The 23614-nt window shown below is 39.4% G+C and overlaps 1 protein-coding gene and 1 pseudogene across 2 annotated transcripts; both read left to right on the top strand.

The window, feature by feature from the left end:
- Nucleotides 1–1519: 1519 nt before the first annotated feature.
- On the top strand, nucleotides 1520–3474 carry LOC106906351 (uncharacterized; annotated as a pseudogene). The gene is made up of 2 exons (XR_001415349.2): nucleotides 1520–1774; nucleotides 2542–3474. The product of XR_001415349.2 is annotated as an uncharacterized LOC106906351 (transcript).
- A 3100-nt stretch (nucleotides 3475–6574) lies between these two features.
- Nucleotides 6575–23593, top strand: arhgef33 (Rho guanine nucleotide exchange factor 33). The gene is made up of 17 exons (XM_088013433.1): nucleotides 6575–6697; nucleotides 11075–11124; nucleotides 12535–12699; nucleotides 13954–14075; nucleotides 14186–14337; nucleotides 15528–15647; nucleotides 16471–16597; nucleotides 17180–17312; nucleotides 18145–18252; nucleotides 18375–18467; nucleotides 19452–19600; nucleotides 20153–20242; nucleotides 20364–20542; nucleotides 21308–21765; nucleotides 21849–22061; nucleotides 22519–22658; nucleotides 22843–23593. The coding sequence occupies exons 1-17, from the start codon at nucleotides 6604–6606 to the stop codon at nucleotides 22967–22969; spliced, it is 2520 nt and encodes an 839-aa protein (XP_087869559.1). The 5' UTR covers nucleotides 6575–6603; the 3' UTR covers nucleotides 22970–23593.
- Nucleotides 23594–23614: the final 21 nt, after the last annotated feature.

Here is a 23614-nt window from a genome sequence, read left to right on the forward strand (position 1 = left end):
GTGGGGGAACGCTATCTGATGGCCATAAATCTCCCTTCAGATACCGTTTCCTCTGTCTTAAAGTGGGGGAACGCTATCTGATGGCCATATTTCACCCATCAGATACCGTTTCCCCTGTTTTAAAGTGGGGGAACGCTATCTGATGGCCATAAATCTCCCATCAGATAACGTTCCCCCTGTTTTACAATGGGGGAACGGTATCTGATGGAGACATTTCACCCATCAGATAGCGTTCCCCCTATGTTAAAATCACCCATCAGATAGCGTTCCCCCTGTTTTACAGTGGGGGAACGCTATCTGATGGCCATAAATCTCCCATCACATACCGTTTCCCCTGTTTTAAAGTGGGGGAACGGTATCTGATGGGTGAAATGTCTCCATCAGATAGTGTTCCCCCACTGTAAAACAGGGGGAACGCTATCTGACGGGTGATTTTAACATAGGGGGAACGCTATCTGATGGGTGAAATATGGCCATCAGATAGCGTTCCCCCACTGTAAAACAGGGGGAACGATATCTGATGGGTGAAATGTCTCCATCAGATAGTGTTCCCCCACTGTAAAACAGGGTGAACACTATCTGATGGGTGATTTTAACATAGGGAGAACGCTATCTGATGGGTGAAATGTCTCCATCAGATAGTGTTCCCCCACTGTAAAACAGGGGGAACGCTATCTGATGGGTGATTTTAACATAGGGGGAACGCTATCTGATGGGTGAAATGTCTCCATCAGATACCGTTCCCCCACTGTAAAACAGGGGGAACGTTATCTGATGTGAAATTTATGGCCATCAGATACCGTTCCCCCACTTTAAAACAGGGGAAACGGTATCTGATGGGTGAAATATGGCCATCAGATAGCGTTCCCCCACTTTAAGACAGAGGAAACGGTATCTGAAGGGAGATTTATGGCCATCAGATAGCGTTCCCACACTGTAAAACAGGGAAAACGGTATCTGATGGGTAATATTGAGCATTAAATTGCATTGCCCTGTTTTTAATTCATATAGCATTATGCTATCTATCTATCTATTATAATTATAATATATACAACATATTATAATTATAATATATACAACATATATATATTATAATTATAACTATAACATATATTATGCATTATAATTATTATATATATATATATATATATATATATATATATATATATATATATATATATATATATATATATATATATATATATAATCATAATATGTATAACATATATATTTATTATATTTATTATATTTATTATAATTATTAGTATTATTACTATTAGTTTCCCGCAAAAACGTGAAGAAAGTGTGACAAGTTTGCCGAAACATGTTGTTTGAGCTTTCACGGTGTCCGTAGTTCCTCAGACAAGCGCGCCGAACAAGCGCGTGCTTGCCACGCGCGTGCTTTCTCAGTGCTCATCACGAGCACGCGCCTATTTTGCCGCGTGGGCGGGGCGGAGCGGCAAGAAGACGAAGGGGGAACCGTATCTGATGGGGAAACGCGGATTGACGTAACACCGGTATTATTTGAGTGGAACAATTACTCTCTTCCATGTCCAAAACCAAGGAGTTTGGAGAAAGTAGCCGTGGATGTCCTTAAGGAACATAATTATGCCTCAGTTCTTGAACCTGCAGTGGTGGATTTAGTGTTGGAAAATAATATTCTTAGGAAAGAAATCCACCAAACACAGGAACAGATTGGCAGCCTTGTGCTGAAGCAGCGGTTTGGCATTCACCGTTTTGCTTCTTCCAACAAGGACATTCGATTCTTCACAAGGTAAGTGTGTGTGCATTGGTGTTTGTAGTATAAAGAGTATTAAGTCAATTCAGGAAACTCATCCAAAAGTTTTAAACAAAAACAAAAAGTCCTTAGTGTTTATATTGCAAATTTGATCAAATAGGAAAAACAACCCATGTAACTTCAGTGCCCTCTAGTACAGGGGCAGCAGCACCACAAAATCATTCCATACTTGTAACAAAGGGCAATTGGAGCCAAATCAGCCCATCAAATTAAAGCCCAAACTTTTCTTTCTATGTTCTGTGAAAAATTCACAGAACAATAATCCAGAGCAGGGGGAAAAAAGCGTAATTCTTGAACCCCTAAACATAAATAATTTTTCTGCTTTATGGTAATAATCTCATGTTCGAGTGAATAGTCCCAGCAATTTGAGATTTTTTGATAGATTATTCCTCTTTATGTTTCTGTTAAATGGGTAAATACATATTTGGTGGGTTCTTTAATGAAACCTCTAAAGCAATTATTAGATGGAATAACTTTTTATGATGAGATAAGTGAGGGCAAAAAAAGAACCTAAGAAAAAACCCTGAGGAATTTCAAATGGTGCATATAGACCAAAATGTCCAAATATGGCTAATTTAATACACCACTTCTGTTCTTCACTTTTTTTGCATTATTGTTGGTGCATATAATGAGAAGACGGTGTAATGTGGTTTACTAGATGTTTTTGATTGTAGCTACATACTTTCAAAGGAATATTCAGTTTAATGTTACCTGTTTTGTTGTTTGTTTGTTTGTTTTTTCAGGTTTGCATCTTATGACCACCTAATGCGTTTCTGGGCATTGATTGAGCCGTCTGCCAACTATGATCAGTATTCAACAAAACATCGACATCACTCCCTCAACGCATTCCCTACAGCCCATTGATGAGTTCTTCCTGTTCCTAAACTTTCTTGCCCTTGGATCCAAGCAACAGGACCTTGCGGACCAGTACGGCGTCCATCAGTCCTCAGTCATCCAGATGATCACAACATGGAGCAACTTTTTATTTACGGTACATGGCTCAATTAGAATCTGGATACCCGATGATCAGATTCACAAAAATCTACCAAGAGACTTTGAGGACTACCCTGACACTACAGTCATCATTGACAGCATTGCACTGAGGTGTCAGTGCCCATCTTCCCCTCTCCTCCAGAGTGAGGTGTCTTCTTTTTACAAATCCCGCTGCACTCTGAAGGGGCTCATTGGGATTGCACCTCACGGGCCGGTGACATTCATCTCCAGACTGCACACAGGGTCCATCAGTGACGAGCAGATCACGCGTGAATCTGGTCTCCTGGCCCTCTTAAAACCAGGGAGGCTGTCATGGTAGACGGAGGCTTTCCTATTGACGACATCGTACCCTGCAAGATTTACAGGCCAGAATTTCTCTCTGGCGGGCCTCAGATGCCTGTGGGGGAAGTGAGGAAGACGGAGGCCATAGCAGGTCTCAGGGTGCACGTGGAGTGCCTCGTTCGCCGGGTCAAAGAGCACAAGTTGTTTGACCCTGAAATTCCCCTAGGCGTTTTTGGGATTGTCAACCAACTGTACTCTGTCGCTTGCCTACTCACAAATTATGAACATGCCCTCTAGCAACTGCTTGGCCAAAGAAGCCTGACAAAGTATGTTGCATCTTCACTGTTCATTTTATAGTACTGTTTGCATCTGCCATAAAATTAATTAACTTTTTCAGAATACTCTGCATGTCACAGACCTTTTCTTTTTTCCGCCTTTATCTCTGTGTTTATATCAAGTATTTGCATGATAATAAATTTTCGTCTGTGGTAGGATGCTGCTGTATGCTGCGAGTGTGGCACACAGCGAGGCTGTTGCATAAACATATCATGTGGCTACTCTTATGATGGGAAGGCCAACTCAGCATGGCAGAGGCAAAGAAGAGCAGAAGATTCAAACCACAAATTAGGCATAAACAATCTACCACATCCAATTTTTTCCTGCAACTATCATTAAAGCCAGAATATCAACACAGATTTATACTACAACTCTCACATATTGTACACCAACGTGGTAGAACATATTAGAATTTGACAAGTCACATGATGAATTTGAGCATTTTATAATAAAATTTATGTGACCCAAGATACTGAGAGAAAGAATCACATTACAACATGTAAAAATATGCATATTACACTACTTGAGGCATGGTGTCATGACTTTTTTCCTGTGACAACCCAACACAACTTAAGCTAGAACATACAGTGGGACTCAAAACGATCCACACTCATTTTAAAATAAAATGTTTTTGTGATGTATGAAACGAGACAAAAAGTTAAAAAGTGGTTTTCAAACTACTTCCACCTTTAATGTGAAGCATATACTTTTGGACAAAAGAAAAACAATTAGCCTGGTATAAACACCCTTAGCCTGACACTTACATGCTTGGGTTACATGTGATGTGAAAAAAGTCAATACCACGTCAAGTGTAGCTTTCTAGCAATCCCAGTTATTTGTGGAGAAAAGCCACTCAGAGCATGATGCCACTACCCCCATGTTTGTAGGAATGGTGTTTTTTTGTTGTTGTTTGTTTTGTTTTATTTGTCCATGTGACAAAGTTACCTTTTGGTATCCCCACCCAAAAATTGATATTTGATCTCATTAGGACCTCAGAAACCAACATTCAACAAACTTTTGGAACACATTTTGAGAGCCTCTGTGAATTACAGTCCAAAACAAAGGAGCATTTGGTGAGTCTGTGCTTCGTGATGAGACCACAAGGACTTTTATCAAGCTTATATCTGAGAGGGATTGAACTATAACATCATGGGACACAACATGATTCACTTTCCTCTGCTTTATGGGATCATTTTTTTAGCTAAAAACATATAAAAGGTGGATTTACGTCTTTTTTCCCATATCCAAAAAAACTGACTGATGAGAATTAGTAAAAAAAAAAAAAGCAAACAGATTGCTTGCAGATTAACTTTAAAATTTCCATTCACTGAAAATAAATCAATTTTTTTCAGCTCCACAGGCACAAAATCCACATGATATTTTCTCTGAACTCAGTTACTGGTAAGAAACACAAGTTTTGGTTTGTTTTGTTGTTTGTTTGTTTTTGTATAGAAATAAATGAAGAGTGCATTCGTCTTTTGCAAACTCACATGTAACGGCAGAATCAAATGATGTGTTGGGAATTATGTAACCTTAAAACACAGGTTTTTCTGTGAAGACGAGGAGCAGCTGTGATGTCTCGGGGCCTTTTTGTCCAAACCACAGAGAAATGGGTGGAAAAATCAGGGAGACACATCCAGTAAATAAGACCAGAGACGGACGGAAACACGATGGGAAAAAAGTGGAGGGGCGATTTCTGACAGCTATAGGGTGAGAAATTCTCACCGGTTATTCAATGACCAAACACATGCAAATAATTTCACATCTAAACTCGAGGGTCAATCTAAAATCTTGTAATATGAAAGTCCTGGGTAGCAGAGTATTAACTGGAGAGGTTGGTAAGACGCCATGTTTACAGTTTACCACAAGCCATGTGCTCCCACTTGTTTTCATCATGTGACAGCAAAACTAAACTTTTTCACTTATGTAACCTTATGTCACTATTATTGCACATCATGGTGAGCAGCACACCATGTCCACTGTGAAACATGGCGGTGGCAGCATCATGTCATATGTCAGGACGCATGACCGAGGCAGAAGGGTCACCTTTGAGCCAGAGCTTCAATACTGTGGTTAGCATCAAGGAACATAAAATGAGGAATCTGCGGCGAGAATTGAAAGTCACTGCTCACACATTCTCCAAACTTTCTGTGCAAAGACGAACTAGCAACCACAACGGTTCAGAAACAGGGACAGACTGTAAAAGACTTGCACCTCGAACTGCAGCAAAACGCGACTGAGTGTTGACTCAGGGGGGCCTGAACACTTTCACATTTTATTTGTAAAGGGGGAAAAACACACACACACACATATCCTAGATTTCCATTGTGAGATTATAAAGCAAACACATTAAATCCTGCTAAAATATGTACACGTTTCGGTGGTAATATGACAAAATCTTTAAGAGGTGTAACTAGTTCAAGAAGGCCCCTGCAAACATTGTGTAGTCCTCATGCAGTGGATCATGTATATGCATGATCCACTGCATAAAATCAAACAAGACAGTGTTTGATTGGCATCTTCAACAGGTTAGTAAATTATGAGACACACAAACAAAAACAAATGCAATTATGCAAAGTACATAAGTGGTCAACAGCTGGTTTGCATTTGCATCAATCTGCTGGTTCTGTTTTTGATGACCTGTTCAGCTCCCCTCACTGTCCTGTGCAGGGCCCCAATTGCCATTGAACTTAAAGCTGGTGGACTTCATTTCTTCCGTGGTTCAGCAGAATGTGTTGGCGGATCTTTACCTTACAACCACATCCATCATCCTTCCGACACAACAGCTTAATCCAACCTTCAACTGGCACTTGCGATAACCTCTCGTCCTTTTTGTCCCACACACTTCTGTGTAAATCATCCTCAATAACAACCAGTCACGCCTCTTTCCATCTAATGACATAGCTACACAGTCTGCAAGTGCATGATGAACAAATGTCTCCCTCTCCACTTCTGATCTTCTTACCCTCTATCCATTCAGCTGGCCGAAGACAAGGAGCTTTTTGTACAGAACGGGGAATCACAGGACTCACATGCTTCAGTAAGGAGAAACTGAGAGATCGCAGCAGATGATAGACTTCCTCAGAAGAGAAGAAGACTGGCGAGGAACAGGCTGGAGTCAGATTTGGGGCTGGACGAGGTAACTCAGAACCGCGTGAACCGAGCTGGACTGGGCTCAGAAGGACTACCTGAAGATGGAGAATGACGGGACAGAAGCCGAGGAGAAGGTTGAGGATCTGCCCGAAGGTAGAAACTTAAACACGTCAGTAGCAACTTCTCACAACCCAGGTTGGTTATACATATAACTGATGGCTTCATGCTTCAAATAATGGACTCTTCAGGCCATGAAGCTTAATATGCTAAAAAGAAGTCCTCTGACTTCTTTTGTGCCAAGTTTCATTAGATTATCTTGCTTTTCAAATTAGAAAGTTGAAATAATGTAAAGTAACAAGAACTTTTTTTTTCTTTCCTTTAAATGAAAACTTTGGTCATTTAAAGTAGCAAAGCCGAAAGTTGTGATATGGCAAAAACAATATGTTGTGTTTAGGATTTACAGACGCTGCTCATATTTGAGAGTTGCTAAAATACACAATATTTTATTCAGATATTAAGTATTTATTAAATCTTGCTTTGAGAGTTATCTGACATGTCATTTCTTTTTGCCAGGGTGTGAAGTTGGTAAAATATTTCTCCATTTAGCGGGCAATGAGAACTCAGAGTGTCCAATCACAACGCTGCAAAGAGATACATCTACTTATTTCCATAGTTTGGATTTTCAATCCAGTGCATTAAAGGCAAATTTAAAACATTAAGATAAGAGGATGTGAGACAATATTCTAATTTTTTCTTCATAATTGAAACAAAACAAACTTATTATGAGAATTTGCAGTTTGTAAGAAAAACAACACAATACAAGCAAACGTGTGGGCATTTTTTTGTCCAACATGGTGGAAACTTCATGCAATCATAGCTGGATTTTGAATGTAGGGCAAAAATATGAAACACAAACATCCTGGATCCTTTGGAAAGGTTCCAATTCATGAAAACAGGAGCCCAGAACTGAAGAAGCATGAAGATACAATATGCAACTGGGTCAGCGTTTCATGTCACCAAGAGGTCAATTTGCTTGACTTGTTTTTTGTGCCTTATGGCCGTTTTGCATCTTCTGATTTAAAACATCTATGAATTATTGCAAGCTAAAGGATCCTGTTCTTTCTGTTTCATGTGTTAGCCATGTCTGCCATTACCAAGCTCCTTCTCCTGTCTTTCAAAAGCTGTTTAACAAAATTACGATTATGAGAAAAACGTTTTTGATATTTCTATATAAAAATGAGCCTTTATTAGCTTGCCTGTTTTAACTTTACAAAAAGAAATTTATAAATATAATGTTGAAAACTAAGATCAAAATGACCTTCACTGCAAGTAAGGAAGCCTTATAAGCCATTGGCATCTCACATGCAGCTTTTGATAATTACCTTTTGCTAACAAACTTCCCTTCCGATTCACTTACTGCAGCAAACGGTGTCCCTCAGGTATGTGTCATTGGAACACTTCATTTCATTCTCTGTATCAGTAATGTTTACTCATTTTTCCATTTAAATGCTGATGATCATAGACATTATTATAGGGTTATTTAGAGTTTAGTATCTGCAGTAGGCCTGGCTCTCGCTCGGCTGCAGCTGGCTTTTAATGTTGAACAATTAAATTTCACTGGTATAAAACTTATTTTAAACTCACAGGAATCAAATCTCATGCTTCCAATTAGAAAACTAAGCCAAGTAAGTTGACACCATTTACAGACCCCTGTTGCTGTCTGTACAGACTTCAGAAAAAGAAAAAAACCATTTAAACTCACTGTGTCTCATAGACATTGACATGAAAAAGAAGAGTTTTGCTGAGGATTTTTAAAAGACTTATGGGAAGAGCAATCTGGCTTTAGATGTTTTGCTTAACTTATTTGAACACAAAAACTGAAAACGTTTGTGTGTGCTACGATTGTTGTAACTGATTTTTTAGTTAATTTATATCCCTGTCCAGGACACTTTAAAAAACTGATTTTTCTTCACTTTTTTTTTTTTAATCTCAACGACATTTAAAAAAAAAACACACAGCTCCTATAAAATAAAATCACACGTTCCTGCGTACTGGATCAATAATATATATATATTTTTAGATATTTATTTGAAATCTCTGGATTGTTTCAGGACAATGGCACGATGTGACATCTTGATGCCAATTTTCTGCAGCTGAAGCTGAAGTGAAGCACACGACCCCGAGTTGCCACAGGAAATTTGACACGTCGCGTTCCCACAGACAGAAAGGCTTGATTGTTGAACACTTGCTACGCTTTCTTTAGCTCACGCAGAGACGTGCAGTACGTTGTGCCAGCGGGCTTAGTCAGTTACGCATGATAATGTGTCATGCGTATTTGAGATGACCCTCTGCAGTTTTGACAGTAGCCCCAAACTGTGCTGTGGCATTTTAGGCCACAAACGGCAGCATTGTGCGGCGATCTGTTCAAAAATGATTTGCATTTGCACATAAAATCCTTCACTTTTTGATTTAGTTGGAAGTCGCAGACTCGTCGTTGACGATCACATTTCGTGGAAGGAAGAAAAATGTTTTTTGACTAATAAGTGGCATATTAAAAATATCAACTAATTTGTGCTCCGACTAGCTGTCAGGGATCTAAATCTCTTTCCCATGACTGCTGAAGCAAACCCTCAACTTCTGTGGGATAAAATATACATCATGGCCTAGGGCAAGCAATTAAACCACAATAAAATCCTGGTGTTGGTCTGTTTTAATAAGCGATACATTTGTTGCGGTTGTGGTTGATTACTGTGTGGCACTGATCAACAATCAGTTAATTGATTGTTTAAGGACAATATCAATGTGATCTCAGGTTGATGCTTCATGGAGAACTGAGCTGCATGCACAGGCACCAACAGAGTAATACGTTGCTTAAATCAAAACAGTACTTTTCATCATAAACTGCGGACTTTGAGGGAAATGTACTTCAACGTTATTCTCATGCTTAGAAATCCATTTTAAAAAATGTCAAATGTGTCTTATTATCTACTGTTCAAGTGATTCTGAGTCTGCCGTTTTCATCAGCTGCCTAATAATAAGTGAATCTATCTGCTGAGGCCATAACGTCTTTTTTGACTATTTAACGTAAAAAGTTACAGATAGGCTTAAAGATGAAGCTTAACAGTCAAATTTATAGTTTGTCTCTTTGACTGTTGATGTTGTAGTTATGGTAATAGAAGGATGTAATTACCAAATAAATCATTTTCACATTAAATACTGAAAACAAGTTAATGAACAGATTTTTTTATTTTTATTTTAAATGAAATTAACCACCTTGCAGCTAAATGAAAATTACATTTAACACGTGGCAGAATGTTATTTTTAAAGGTGTTAAAGTATCGAATGCAGCATAATACTTTATTCCATGCAAACAAACACAGAAGTACACACATACATTAATAGAACTCATTAATATATCAAAACAAACCGTGATTTTAAAGCAGATGTACATACTTTACCCTTTGGGTATGCTACACCACTAGTATTGTTTTTAATATATTTGAATATAATTTATACATTTGTATCTGTACTTATGTGTGTATATGCACATAAGTAAAGTATTAAGTTGGATTTAATTCATGTGTTGTTGGTGTGGTCAACACTTTTTATGCCTGCAGCAGCCATGCAGGCATTGGGAACTCTTCAACATCCCAAGTAGAGTTCAGATTTCAGATTTTATATGTTTTTTTTTGTTGTTGTTTTTTTTGGGGGGGGTTTTTGCCAGAATGTAGAAAATAAGATCCTGTGTTCACATTAACTGCATTATTAATTCTGGTCCAGATGGGTGTCAATTGTACTGCATGCTACACCTCCAATTATTGGTATTTTGCTGCCGATTTACATTATTTTCCTTCTTGCAGATACAACAGAAGGTGTGGAGGGATGTCCCCAGGAGATGTCACAGGTAAATAAGTAAAGAAAAAATAGTTGTTGTGTCCCAAGTCAGGTATTTCTTTAAAGCTTACCATAGCTTAAAATAATCACTGACTGTGTTTTATCTAATAAAGGAGGTTCAAAATCTGCTCAAGTAAACCTTTGTTAAATTTCTACTTTTGTCGACTGAGGACTTATCTTCTAACAGGAAACAGCTGAGCCCATCAGAGGTGACCATATGTACATGAAAAGCAAACATTTTTGTCACAAGTTGTAACAAAAAAGTCAATCTGTGGCCATTCTTGCCCTGTGGCTCTGAGGTTGGAAACTGTAGTGACGTTATTGGATAGCTCAACTGTTTTTTTTGTTTTGTTTTGTTTTTTTCTGAAAACAGAAGGGGAAAAAAATTCATATAATTCACATAATTTTTAAAGAAAACACAACCTATGTGGGACTTTCATGTCAAAAATGAATATAAAACCATTAATCTATGACTTAGCCACCAACCACAAAGTAGGGGGAAAAAAACTTTGTTACCTTTACACTAAAGTGGAAGGAAGAATGGACTGAGGCCTACTGGTCAGTGTTTATGGGTTCTGCCAACGTAGAGAAACTAAACTTTATGTTAGTCAAAGATAAAAGCACAACCGGAGACATATGGAGAACTTCCTGAAAACTCGTCCGATCTTCTGCCTCCAGGTATTGGGATGTTAAAGATCAGTGTCAGCTCTCAGAAGGAAGAAGCAAAGGCAAGCAGGACAGACGCTCTATTGAGCCGCCTGCCTGATGCCTTTCACATGACTGAGAGCAAGGACAACACAGAGAGATGGAAAGATAGAAGGAAGGAAAGAGAGCTGCCTGGCCCACGTAATGTTCCCATGAGCTGATTCACTTATCCCCACCAAATAAATTCAATCAGTGACACATGAGAAAACTAAGAATGGAACCACAGGAGAAGACCCGAGTGGAGAGAGGCTGGTGCTGATATAGGATTAGTGTAGGAAACGTCGGCTTTAAATGAAGGAAGGCTGTTCGTACTTAAAGTCCTTCACTGGAAAGCCTGATTGAGAACAGACAAAACCTGAATGACCCGTACACTCCAGAGGGAAACTCCACCAAACTCTAGCAGACACAGTTACGTGGTTACAGAGGCTGTGAATTGTGAAACAAACAACACTATTTTTTTTTTTCAAAGCTATCAAAAACACTTAGACTATATTTTACAAAATAGAACCATTAAATGGTCATTAAATCAAAAAGATTAAATCAAAAATATTTTTCAAATCACCAGGACCAGTGGCGGTTCTTACATGTATCGCTGCCATCGGGCAGCCTCCCTAACACACACACGATTTATAAAGTAACGGAAACGTCAGGAACTAACACCGTTGAGTTCAAATAAATAAAGTGATAAAAACTAGGAACTCACAATTCTCACTGACAGTAAACATGTTTCACAAACTGCTGTAAAGAATCTGTCAAGAAGGTAGAATCATTTCTGGGTTGTTTCGATTCCTGGTCAATCTGTAGCTGCTCTCAGAAGTGTAAAAATAAGATATCAGGTCTTTAATTAATCTTCAAGTATTGTCTTTGAATCAGATACCAACTTCCATGGTATCCGCTCATGATGTGCTCACAGGTGTTACAAGTCAGTCTGTAAAGTGCAACTAACCCCCCTGTGAAAGCTAAGCCCCTCCCATGGCAGGTTTTGAAGAATCTCAGCAAAGTGGGCGGAGCCAAGAGACATTAAGAGACCGAGTTAAGTGTGAAGAATTGTGGAAGGGGTGTGGTCAGGAAGAAAGAAACACTGTTGCTTACTTCATACTTTGTCACTATGTTTAGAAAACCTTCCCTTTTTCCTCCCTGGTGACACGCCCCCAGACTGTGACGCTCTGAGCTGAAGGCCAGACTACCTATATCACCATACCACTTCCCCTTTTATGCACAGTGCTTGAAAAAAAAGTTTCTTTATATTTACTGAAATAGTTAGTAAATAAAGTTTAATCACAGAATAATAACTTTTCCATAATTTATACATATTGATTTATATAGACACTTTATTTAATTACTAATCGTTACTGCTATTGCTTGTTTCACTGTGATTCTTCCTTTAACCTGATCCTGAGAAGATGACGTTGACCCTTCTCCATGTGATCCAGGTGCAGGGCCTGCTGGTGGAGCTGCGCGAGGGGCTCCGCGCGGCCGTGGCCGAGCTGGGCGAGCTGCGTCAGAGGGACCACGTTTTGGAGGAGAAGCTCCAAGCACATCAGACTGAAGTGGATGATAAGATAATGGGCCTCAAGAACTCGCTCAACACATTTAAGGTGCAAGACTGAGTAAAACAGAAACATGTGCAGGTTCTATTTTCGGAGACGCAGGATTCTGTAACATGATTTAGAACACAAACTGCAAACCAATTCAGTTCAGGGTGAAAGTGATTGCCTGCTGTAGATTAAAAAGGGCAGAAATATGTGTCTGAAACTCGTACAAAGTTTAAAACCATCCCGTAGTGGAGCCCGCGCGAGCATTTCACCCGGTACGCGTTCCCAGCGCGTGCGTTTTTTTGTTTGTTTTTTCTTCTTCTTCTTCTTTGTGGTTTCGGAAAATGACGGTTCACTACTGTTACTCTCCCGTTGTCCGGCCATGGCATCTGCCTCGCTCTTCCTGCTCGTCGGGCTAACACTGTAGGAGGGGTTTAACGTGTGAGTTTACATATTTTGGCCTCCATTGCAATACTTTCCCAAAGAAAGTAGTTATCCGTCCGTCCAACACGGGGGGAGAGTCGGGAACCAGATTTAGAGGAGTATTACTAAGACCTCTTTAACTTTATCACCTCTTGTTATGTTACAACCACAAACTTTAATGCATTTCATTTGAATTTCATATTATAGGCCAACACAAAACATAACATAGGAAAGAATTTTGACAGGAAAAACACAAAAACACTTAAAGACATCAGAAGTTTGATGATATATCAAACTTAAATAAGTATTGGCAATATGGACGGATCAATATTTAGACATCTCTACTCATTAGTATACTCCATCGCCTGACTGCTTTGCTCATTGGTCGTAATAGAGATGATTGTTCACCAATGTTCCCTAACAGACCTTCACAGAACATCTGGGATTATACTGAGATTAAATTACACTCATTTTACTGATTAGATGATACTGAAGGCAATTGGATTCAGATTCAGATTACCTTTATTGTCACTCAACATAACATCAGAGATGCCCTGCAGACTGAAATTACGATGCATATTAAGTCACAAACAGAAACCAGCCAGATAAACTATGAAGGGATATAAAAGAAGAATAAAAGAATAAAATAGAATAAGAACCAGATAACAAAGGGGGAAGGCACAATAAATATAAGCAACAATATGTGCAAAACAATCAAACTCAGATTAATAAATAATGATAATTGTTATGATCTTCTTTGTTGTGGTCATATAAAAAGCCAGTAACCAGTCCTGCTATCTGCTGCAGATTTTCATTTCACTTTCAATCTACAGAACACATAATTAGTCTACAGCAACCGGGCCAGTCACATTTCTACATGACATCTGTTCACAGGAGGAGCTGAATGTGGCGTTGTTCCACATTAGAGATATGTCCAACAGACAAAGGGAGGCACAGAGGAGGATGGAGCTGCTGCAGATCGAAAGCAACAAGGATATAATTCCCCTTCCACACAGGTAAGGGTGCAACGACGTAATGTACCTCCTGATTCATGTGGAGATACTTTTTCTGTCATTCTTTAATCTAACCCTGACCTTCTATGCTTATGCTGACCTACAAGGTCCAGCAGCAGGAAGAGTTCCAGGTCAGACGTGCTGGCATCGTCCGGGGACGAGCACATCTGCACACCCAGCCAATCAGAGCTCAGTGTTTATCAGACCTTTTTCCCGACTCCGCCTCAGGGCGAGTCTCCACAGAGGAGCAACACGTCTACACAAAGTGAGTCTCTTTGCCTGTGCAAAAGTTCATCCATTCTTGGAAATCTTGATCCTCAAGCTTTCTGGAGGCCTTTCAACCGTCGTCTTTGGACTTTGGTTGATTTTCCTGTTATTTTTGTTCCAGTCTTTTGTAACTCATCTTGACAGAAAGATGCAGTTTGTGCAAAAAATAAAAGAAGGAAAGTGGAGGGAACTGGTGGAAGTGTTAGGCCTAAAATAACTGCACAGCAGATGACCACTGTTATCTAAGATATGTTTTAAAATTAACATTAGCTTTTGAGAAAAGACCTGAAGCAGGACCAGAGAAATGCATCATACTTCCAGGAAAAAATATGAAAACTGTTTGATCATTTAAAAAGACCAAAATACACAACAAATGAGTTAAAAAAATGTTTGTCCTTTCAGATTCTACTTTTTACTTCATTACATAAAAACACAAAAATAACATTTTCTGGAAAATAACGGCCTTTTGACATTGATTTGCATTTAAAATGACTTTTTATTTTCAGTTTCTCATATCATACAGTTCGAGTTACTGGCAGAGGAATAACAAGCACTTAAATACATGGACATGTTCTTTAAAGTCCCAAAAAGTCCAATTTTACTGTTCCGTTTGGCCTCCAGATTTCTGTAGCTCAGGGTTTGAAACTGGGTCAAACAAATTGGTGAAAACAAACAAAAAAAACTTTCTTTTTTTTAAAAGCACTGTTATATATTGGTAAATATGACCAGACAAAGTTGTAAAACAAGCCTTTATCACATTACTGAACTTCAGCTTCGAGTTTATTCATGATTGGTCAAATTTGAGGTAAAGGTTTTGTACTCAAATGTCCAGAATTTTACAAAAATGTAAAAAGAAATTTAGAAATAGGGGCTGGGAAAAGCACAGAGTTTCTACTTCACAGAGAAGTAGTTCTTAAAATCACTTAGTTGGTGATTTTTTTTTCCTATGTCAAATATAACTGGAATGTTATTTTTAGAGTCTGGTTACTTAATGAACAGAAAAACTGTAATGGTCTGGAAGTGGAGCTATAAGGATTGAAAGAACTGTCAAAAAATAAAAATCACCCAACAAAAGGCTGGAGAGATAAAGTCTGGCTCTTTTACAGCAACCCATAAAGACATGAGGGACGTATTTCGCATAGATATGTATATTTTCCTTTTACTCATGCTCATGTTTACATGTTACAGCCTCTACTTCTGACCAGGAGGCTCTGCAGCAGCAGCAGCAGCAGCAGAAATCTCCTTCATGGGGAGAGAAGACGAACAACAGAGACCAGATGGAAATCTCCAACAATCAGACTGAAAACAGTAAGAACAATCTCTGTAAAACTTCTACAAACTATTATCAACCACAAACAAGTTAGCCTGTCATAAGGAGTGGCACTGATGACCAAAAAATTAAAAAAGGTGTTGGTGAAATCATCTGTTCCTGTTTTAAGATCTTTCTTCAGCTTTTACATACAAATCAGAAAAATAAACGTTTTCCACAGAAAAAAAATAGAAGAAATGGCCATTTAAAAACGATGAATAACAATGAATAAATACTCAATAAAGTTAAAACTAAAGCCCATAGCTTTTAGCTTTCCATTTAAAAATGTTTACCTGAAGCTAAATTTAAAACAATGCAAAAAAAAAGTCTGATAAAATCTGAAGGATGCAGTTAAATATATAAAATAAAACTCAACAAAGGCATATAAATAAATAACTTCAATAATAGCAATTGAAATAATAATAATCAAAATAATATTTAAAAATTTTATAAATTGGTATTGTGTACAATTAATGATTAAATAATGAACTAAAATGCTAGTGATAAACGAAATAACCATCTAAGAACCGAGCTGATTTGTTTGTAACTAATATCAGTGTAAAAGTAAGTAAAGTATCTGTGTCATTAAATGCAAACTTAATGAAAGTTGCTGCTGCTGTTGTGTCATTTTAAATCAGTTTTTTTTTTCACCAAAATGAGGAGATTCTTTCAAATAATTTCACCATCTATTTGGTATTTTTAGACTTCTTGCTTGGGAATCTTGAGTAGCATCGTTCTGAAACAGAACAAGTCCTCGAGGTTACAGAGTAAATGTGACTATAGTTACAGTTTGTGTTGGATGTTGTGTTTTTATATGTGCAGATAAGCGACAACGGGCCGCGCTGGAGCTGCTGGAGTCGGAGAGAGTCTATGTGTCCCATCTGTCTCTGCTACTGAAGGCCAACATCTCCTTCAATGGATCCGAAGCTCCAACTACGAAGGACAAACGGTAGCACACTCCTCAAAAAAATAAAATAAAATAAATTAACGGAAGGGACACTTACCGAATAAAGAGGCTGAATCAAACATTTGACTAAATAAAAGCCGTGTTTTGTTGACAGACGCTTCAGTCCAGCCACATTTCAAGCATCACATTCCCAAACTGGCCCTCTGAGCTAATTTAAAGGCTTACGGTGATGGAACAACAGGAAATAGATAAATCAAATAAAAGAAGGTCATAAACACTACCGAGACAGAGCTTGCTATTGTAATCGCTGCAGCACACACGTGCTACCAATGAGGAGAAGACCCAATGAAATGCAGCCACCGCTGGACTCGGACAAATTGTGTTTAAAAACGGAGGCCTTCGCTTTAACCTGCTTAACCTGTTCCTGTTTGTCGCGCGAGCCGCTGAAAAGAAAGCCTGTTCCCGCCTCGGTCAATAAGGAACTCCTGGATGTCGATGAAGACGAATGTCTGGGCCACGCCAGATTTTCTAAATGACTTTAACCTCACTTATTTCTGAATGATCACATTTCAAGAAAACTGTTATTCTTTGAAATATTCCCCGTGTTTTCCCTTCTGCTTGCAGTCCTTTCCCCAGCTCCTTAAGGTTTCTGATCCAGCAGCACCTGGAGCTCCTTCACACTCTGCAGGAGCGCGTGCTCAGGTGTCAGTGGCAAGGCATCATGGGAGATGTGTTCATGAGGCTCACCAGCAAAGAGGTAAGCACGGAATTAGACTTTGTGGAATAATGTGGAAAAACATTATTTGTTAATTTGTTTGTAAGAGCAGTCTGACCTGATGTGTGTTGTTTTAGTAGATCTCCTTATAGTGCCACGCAAAAAGCTTTATCGACTAATTTTCCCCATTTTGTCACAACAACAAACAACCATGTATTTCACTGGAATGTTTTGTGATGGACAACATAAATCAGCTTCTTCCATAATTGGGGAAAAATATAAAAATGTTTCACTAATAAACTTTTTCAAATAATATTTGCTAATCCTGCCAAATCCAGAATTATAATTTTAATCTCCTAATATGTAGCTTTAGAAAGGAAAAAAAAAGGTCATCTTGAAATAACCTAATAATCTTAAAGGCGTGGCATACCTTTGTGTTCAGGCTCAGAACAGCTGCTAGTCTGTAGGGGTGTGTCATCATCACCTTTGAAAATCTACAGACAGAACAGTTCTCTGATTCTCCACTGAACTTGTTTTATTACTTTGACTGGTCCACTTGTACGCATGAACATGCTTCGGTCTCAGCAGCTCGTCCAGTGTTGCCGTGGGCCTCTCAACTACATCTCTGATTAATTCTCATTCGTGGCTTACGCACGCTCCTCACTTTTGATGATTTTTCTGTTGTTGATCACCTGGATTGGCAGAAATAATTAAGGCTTCTCCTGGTAAAATAATTATTTTTCAGAATATTTATAACAAAATGTTACAAATGTGATGAAAAAGCAACATTTCTAGGAGTTTACAACCAAAGAAGATGTGGCAGAAGGGGGTAAAAATCACGAGTTGAACAAATGAAAACATTTTCTCCGCTCAGAGTGATTTCCTGGACTTCTACGTCTCCTACCTGAAAGAGCTTCCAGATTGTCTGTCCGTTGTCACCGTGCTGGCGTCCAGCTCCATGAAGTCCGCTGCTTTTGTGGATGTAAGACTACGAAAAAAAAAAAAAAATTCAAACACCTTTGAATGCTTCCGTAGTGTTTGAATTATGTGAAACACTAACTTGTTTTCTTTTTGTCCTGGTTGGCCGTTTCCTGCCACCGTCAGTGTGACGTTCTGGGGGATGAATCCAGACCTTCGCTTTACACCCTGCTCCTCCAGCCAGTCCAGAGGATCCCAGAATATCTGCTGCTGTTACAGGTGGGATCTACAATGTTAGTTCATTTTAGTTACATTAGTCTTTTACTAAAAATGCAGAAAATTGTCTCATTTTAATTTAGGCACATTCATAAAGAGGGGAAAAAATATCCTACATTAGGGAAAATTGATTGCTTTTATGCTTTTATTTCTCAAAAAAAAAACTAGCCCAACATTTTGGAAAAAAAAATCTTTACTTTGCTTCTTTAGATGGAGCCATGTGCTCCCTAAATATAGCGTGACACACAGTTCCATTTTCCCTAGAAGCAATTCAGAATGGGTATGACAAGAGAAGAGAGCATGTCATTTCAATAACACTGATACGTGTAGCTCTTCATGAGCAGCGACTCCTCCAAAAAACTGCATCGGAGGCAATAATTTAGTTTAAACAAAGCGGAACTGTACCAGAATTGACGACCCGTTTATTTCCTGCCAACATGCAGGAATGTTACAGGAAACAAAATCTCCTTGGCTCGCAGCGTTAGATCTGCAGCTAAGACTTACTGTCAAAAAGATAAACATGCAAAAATCCACTGCAAGTTTAACTGGAACTTGGTGCTCTGGTCTGACTAAAGGTGAGTTAAAGGATGTTTGAATAAAAATCTGGATAGAAATCTGGTGGCCTCTGTCAGAGAACAGGAAATGGATCCTCGAGTGTTTTAACAGGAACGTGGTCAAATCAAAATAAAGCCAGTATTTTTGTGGCAAAAGGATATTAATGAAAGAATGAAAAAAAACATAATTTCTAGGTATTTTTACACATGTGCACCCCTGCTTGTTTTATAAATGTGTATAATTAATCTGCATTGTTCACTTTACCTATCTAACTATTAATCCACTGCAACATAACTGAAATAAACTAAACAAAATCTGGTTTTAAAGTGTGTTTTCATCATTTGGTTCAAACTGAATTTTCCCTTTTGCATGTATGAATGATTGAAATGTTTATATATATATATATATATATATATATACACACATTTGTAGGGCCTGCTCAGACAGACAGATGCAGATCACCCAGACTACTACCTGCTGCTGGTCTGCGTCCAGCAGTTCAGGTCCTTCACTGCGCAGTACCACCACCTACTTCAGCACAACCAGGAACTCCTGCTGCTCAACCGCAAGGAGGTGCAGAGGTCAGAGCAAACGCCCGGCACAAAGCATCGACACAGCCAGTGGAAGATAGGGGATTATGGCTCCCCACCCAGGGCGCCACAGCCAAATGTGGTGGGGTAATCAGTCAGCTGAACTCCAGACAGAAAAAACATGACTGTACACCAGAGCTGAAACATTAAACTTGATGTTGGTATTTAATGTTATTATTATTATTATTAGGAATCTGGACTGCATTTCACCTAAAACTAGAAAAAAATAGAAACAGAAACCCCTGATTGTGTTGGACTGTTTCTGGTATGTTGCACATCTGGTACTTTCCAGAACTAACTCTTAATTATATTTTTACTTGCTTATTTTTATGTTGCTTGAATCTTAAATCTCAAATCCATCCATCCATCCATCTATCCATCCACCCATCCACCCACCCTTGTATGAATGGATAAGAAGGACAGATTAACCAGGGCCACATTTTATGCAAGAACTGGCACTGTCAGGTGGATACATTTAATTTATTGCCTTTAAAAAATAAAGGTTTACATCTGTTTGTCCAATCTGCTCTGCTCCACCAGCAGGTCCAACATGAAGCAGCTGTTAAAGACGGTGGAGGGAGGGATTCAAACTAACAACATTGGTTCACCTTATCCTGGCAGTAATGCAATGCTGTGAGTGTTTCAGCTGCTTCGCTTTTCATTCTTATGTGATGACAGCAGATTGATGTGCTGCCTGTTCCAGATCTCTGGCTCATCCTTCAAGCAAGTTTTAATGACCTTTTCTCCTCAACAGGGAGCATGCTAACATGGTGAAGCGTCGGAAGCAGTGTCTCCTGGAGCAAATTCAGTCCCACCGCTTCCAGGATTGGGATCACAGTCAAGATGCACAGAGTCACTGCTATAACGCAGAGTGGCCATCCCAGGTGCCGTTCTTCAGCCACAATCTGGACTCCCGGAATCCAAAACAAACAGGTATGTGGTCAAAAGCGCTGCTGGCTATTGTGTCTGGTCAACTTAGTCTGCAACTTAGTTAAGCAAGATGAAATAAACTGAGAGAAGTTGATGTCCGGTCAAATATGTTTTCTATGTCTTTCCCGTCCACGTTCATGCTGACTATCCCAGCAAAAGTATTTCTGAGCACTATCGAGTTTGACTAATGGCCAACACAGTGCCAAAACCCAGTGACACACCACCACTGAATAAACTTGTTTAATTTAATTCCAGCAATTAACTAAAAAACAAACACATTGCTCATAATGGAGAAATTCAATAACAGATGCATTATAAATCTTTACCCTCAGAAAGGCTTGATTAGCCATTTCAAAAACTTTGAGACTCCACTGATCCACAGTAAAACCCGTTATCCACGAATAGAGAAAATATAGGACAGTGGTGAACTTGTGTCATTTGCAGACTTGGGTGAAGTTTCTTCTATTTGGTCTTTTCTGTTGTGGAACGTCATTAGAGGAGTGTTTCTCGATTCCAGACTACTGCCCTACATATTTTAGATGTGTCTCTAATGTAGAACATCTAATTCAATGATTCCATGATCTCCTCTGCTGAGGAAGTTTGTTGCTCACCCACTTCTTCAAGTCATGTGTGTGGCAGAAGGGAAGCACCTAAAACATGCTGGGCAGTGGTTCCTGAGGACCGAAACTGAGAAACACTGCAGTAGAGTAACTCTCCAGTATGCCTTTTGCAGTCTAGTAAGCTGATTGACCAACATTGGGCCTCTAGGTCTTGGCAGTATCCCAGAAAGCGAGATGTCCGAGAGGTCACGTCAGCACAATCAGGTGCCCACCAGGCGGGCTGAATTTCGTCAGGTTCAGCCCGGCTCGGCTCTGGCTGATGCCCTCGGGGAGTTCCTCCTTCCTCCCGACCCTCCAGGGATGGAGAGTCTCTATGACGAAGATGGGGTCTCCCTTCATGACACATCTTTGTTCGACCACTGTTCATCGGCATCCTCAGACTCCTCCATTGACATCGCCTTTGTGAAGTGCCCCAAGGTCCCCCAGGGACCCCATCACGCGGTGGCAACCAATGTGCCGACAAACCGAGATGTCTTTGGCAACGGAGGAAGCCCAGGTAATGGTTACAGCAAACTGCCCAACCGGGGTTGTGTGTCACCAGATGAAGCTGTAATGACAAGACGCAATCTCCATCGGCCACTTCAAGCCAGCCAGCGTAAGAGTAAGGTGAGTGCATTGAAGCAGATTCATCTTTCGGTCAACATGCACATCCCCATACATAAACGTTTTGCTTCTTCTCTGCTGTAAAGTCACTAAATGGCCTGCAGATGGAGAACACAGTGAGTGGTCTGGATGTGGGACCACTTTCAGACCACCTCCAGAGAGTGGGACTGGGCAGCCACGCCAAGCTGGAGCGTCAGGGCAGTAAGGGCAGTAAATGTTCCACCCCGTCGCATAAAGTCCACAGTCCCCTGGGGAACACGGACAAACAGAGTCCAGATCTGCACGGACTGCTCAACATTGTGGGTATCACAAGAAATATAAGTGAGCAAATTCAAGTGCAGTCAGGTGTGATGTTTGATATGAATGGAATCGCTTTCTATCTAGGGTGGCAAAACCCTGGGCAGGCAAGAGAAAAGGGGGGAAAAAGAGCTACACAATATTGCCAATACTGTCCACCCCTCCAAATCAGAGAGTTCCATTCATTTTCGTGGCCTCAGGTGTATGTGCCACTAGCATAAAGTTTTACAAACAATTGTAAAAGAAATGGTTGCTCTCAGAAAATCACAGAATTGAATGACAGTAACTCGGCTACAAAGCAGTAGGCCATAATGTCACGGACCAGGGCAACCGGATGATGACATTTTGATATCAGTGGTGGTTTTAAAGGAAAAACCAGAATCAGTTTTTGTCTTCCTGTGTTTTTTTTTTTTTTATGAGTGAATAAACTAAATAAATCCTTGTTTTTAACCTAAGCAGGACTCAAGCATCCAGTCATGGGCTGACGAGTCAAAGTGGAGGAGCACAACAGAGGAAAATAATCACACCCCCTTCAGCGAGAGGAGTCGCAAGGACAAGGGAGGCTTCAGGAGCTCATTCAAGAAACTCTTCAAAAAGAAGTAGGCATGGTTATTTACCACTGATACTCTGTGCTGCGTGAGTTTTAAAAGGGCAAAACAAATATTAGAAAAGATGTCAAGACAGGACGAATAATGTCAGTGAAAGTATAAATAAATATTGTGCCATCATGAGCACCTGATAGAAGATATTTTCTTAATCTTTTTTTTTTTGTCTTCCAAACAGGACTGCTGATGAGAAGAAGGAGAAGGGAGGAGAAAAGACACCAGAAAATCAAAACAGTGAACATGAAACGTCGATGAAGACTCCCAAACTGGTTCACCTGGAGATAAACCGTGGCACAGCTGTATAATTTGTGCTTAGTATGTATTTCACTGTTTTGTAAAAACATTGTATGAGCTACGCAGCAACTTTCCACAAATTGAAACGTTTTTGGTTTTTTTTCTTCTGTCCTACCCTGCCAAGCCTTCAAACTGAAGGAAAGCACTAGTTCAAATACCAGTGGTATTTTTTATTTATTTGAACAAAACCACAAAATATGCTAAATTCAGCTGTTTTAAATTCTTTGCAACATTGAAGATTGATTTAATAGTGTCAAAATGACGAGATGTAATTTTGTTTAGAGTCAGCTTGCGCTTTCATCCCATGATTGTAATCAATTACAATTTTCTTTTGTTGCTTTTCGTTTTGTCCAACTAACCCATTCATGCCAGTTTCAGCCTTTTAATCAGTAGGTTGTTTTAAACTCAAACTATAAATTCCAGACATGACTCCTCTGTTCATCCTAGTTACGCTATACTCATAATTACTGCAATATACTCAGGAAACATTAACAGCTACAATGTTTTTTGTATGGGCTTACAATGCTTAAATACACTATGTAGAAATTACAATGTTCTTTGTGTTTTTCCTGCACTAGATTTATCTCGAGAGAAATAAGCTCAATAAAACTTCTCACTGGCTATTTTTCTGGCGATCAGCTGGTCGTTGAATTATT

The sequence above is a fragment of the Poecilia mexicana genome, unplaced genomic scaffold (assembly GCF_051168715.1).
Source record: "Poecilia mexicana isolate PSO_F unplaced genomic scaffold, ASM5116871v1 scaffold_15, whole genome shotgun sequence".
NCBI classification, from domain to species: domain Eukaryota; kingdom Metazoa; phylum Chordata; class Actinopteri; order Cyprinodontiformes; family Poeciliidae; genus Poecilia; species Poecilia mexicana.

Bases quoted from the DNA above. Each gene is read 5' to 3' on its own strand.
- arhgef33 (XM_088013433.1), top strand. From the start codon at position 6,604: ATGGAGAATGACGGGACAGAAGCCGAGGAGAAGGTTGAGGATCTGCCC. The intron at 11,125-12,534 runs GCAAGCAGGACA...CATGTGATCCAG, and splicing joins CTCAGAAGGAAGAAGCAAAG to GTGCAGGGCCTGCTGGTGGA. The intron at 22,659-22,842 runs GTAGGCATGGTT...TCTTCCAAACAG, and splicing joins AAGAAACTCTTCAAAAAGAA to GACTGCTGATGAGAAGAAGG.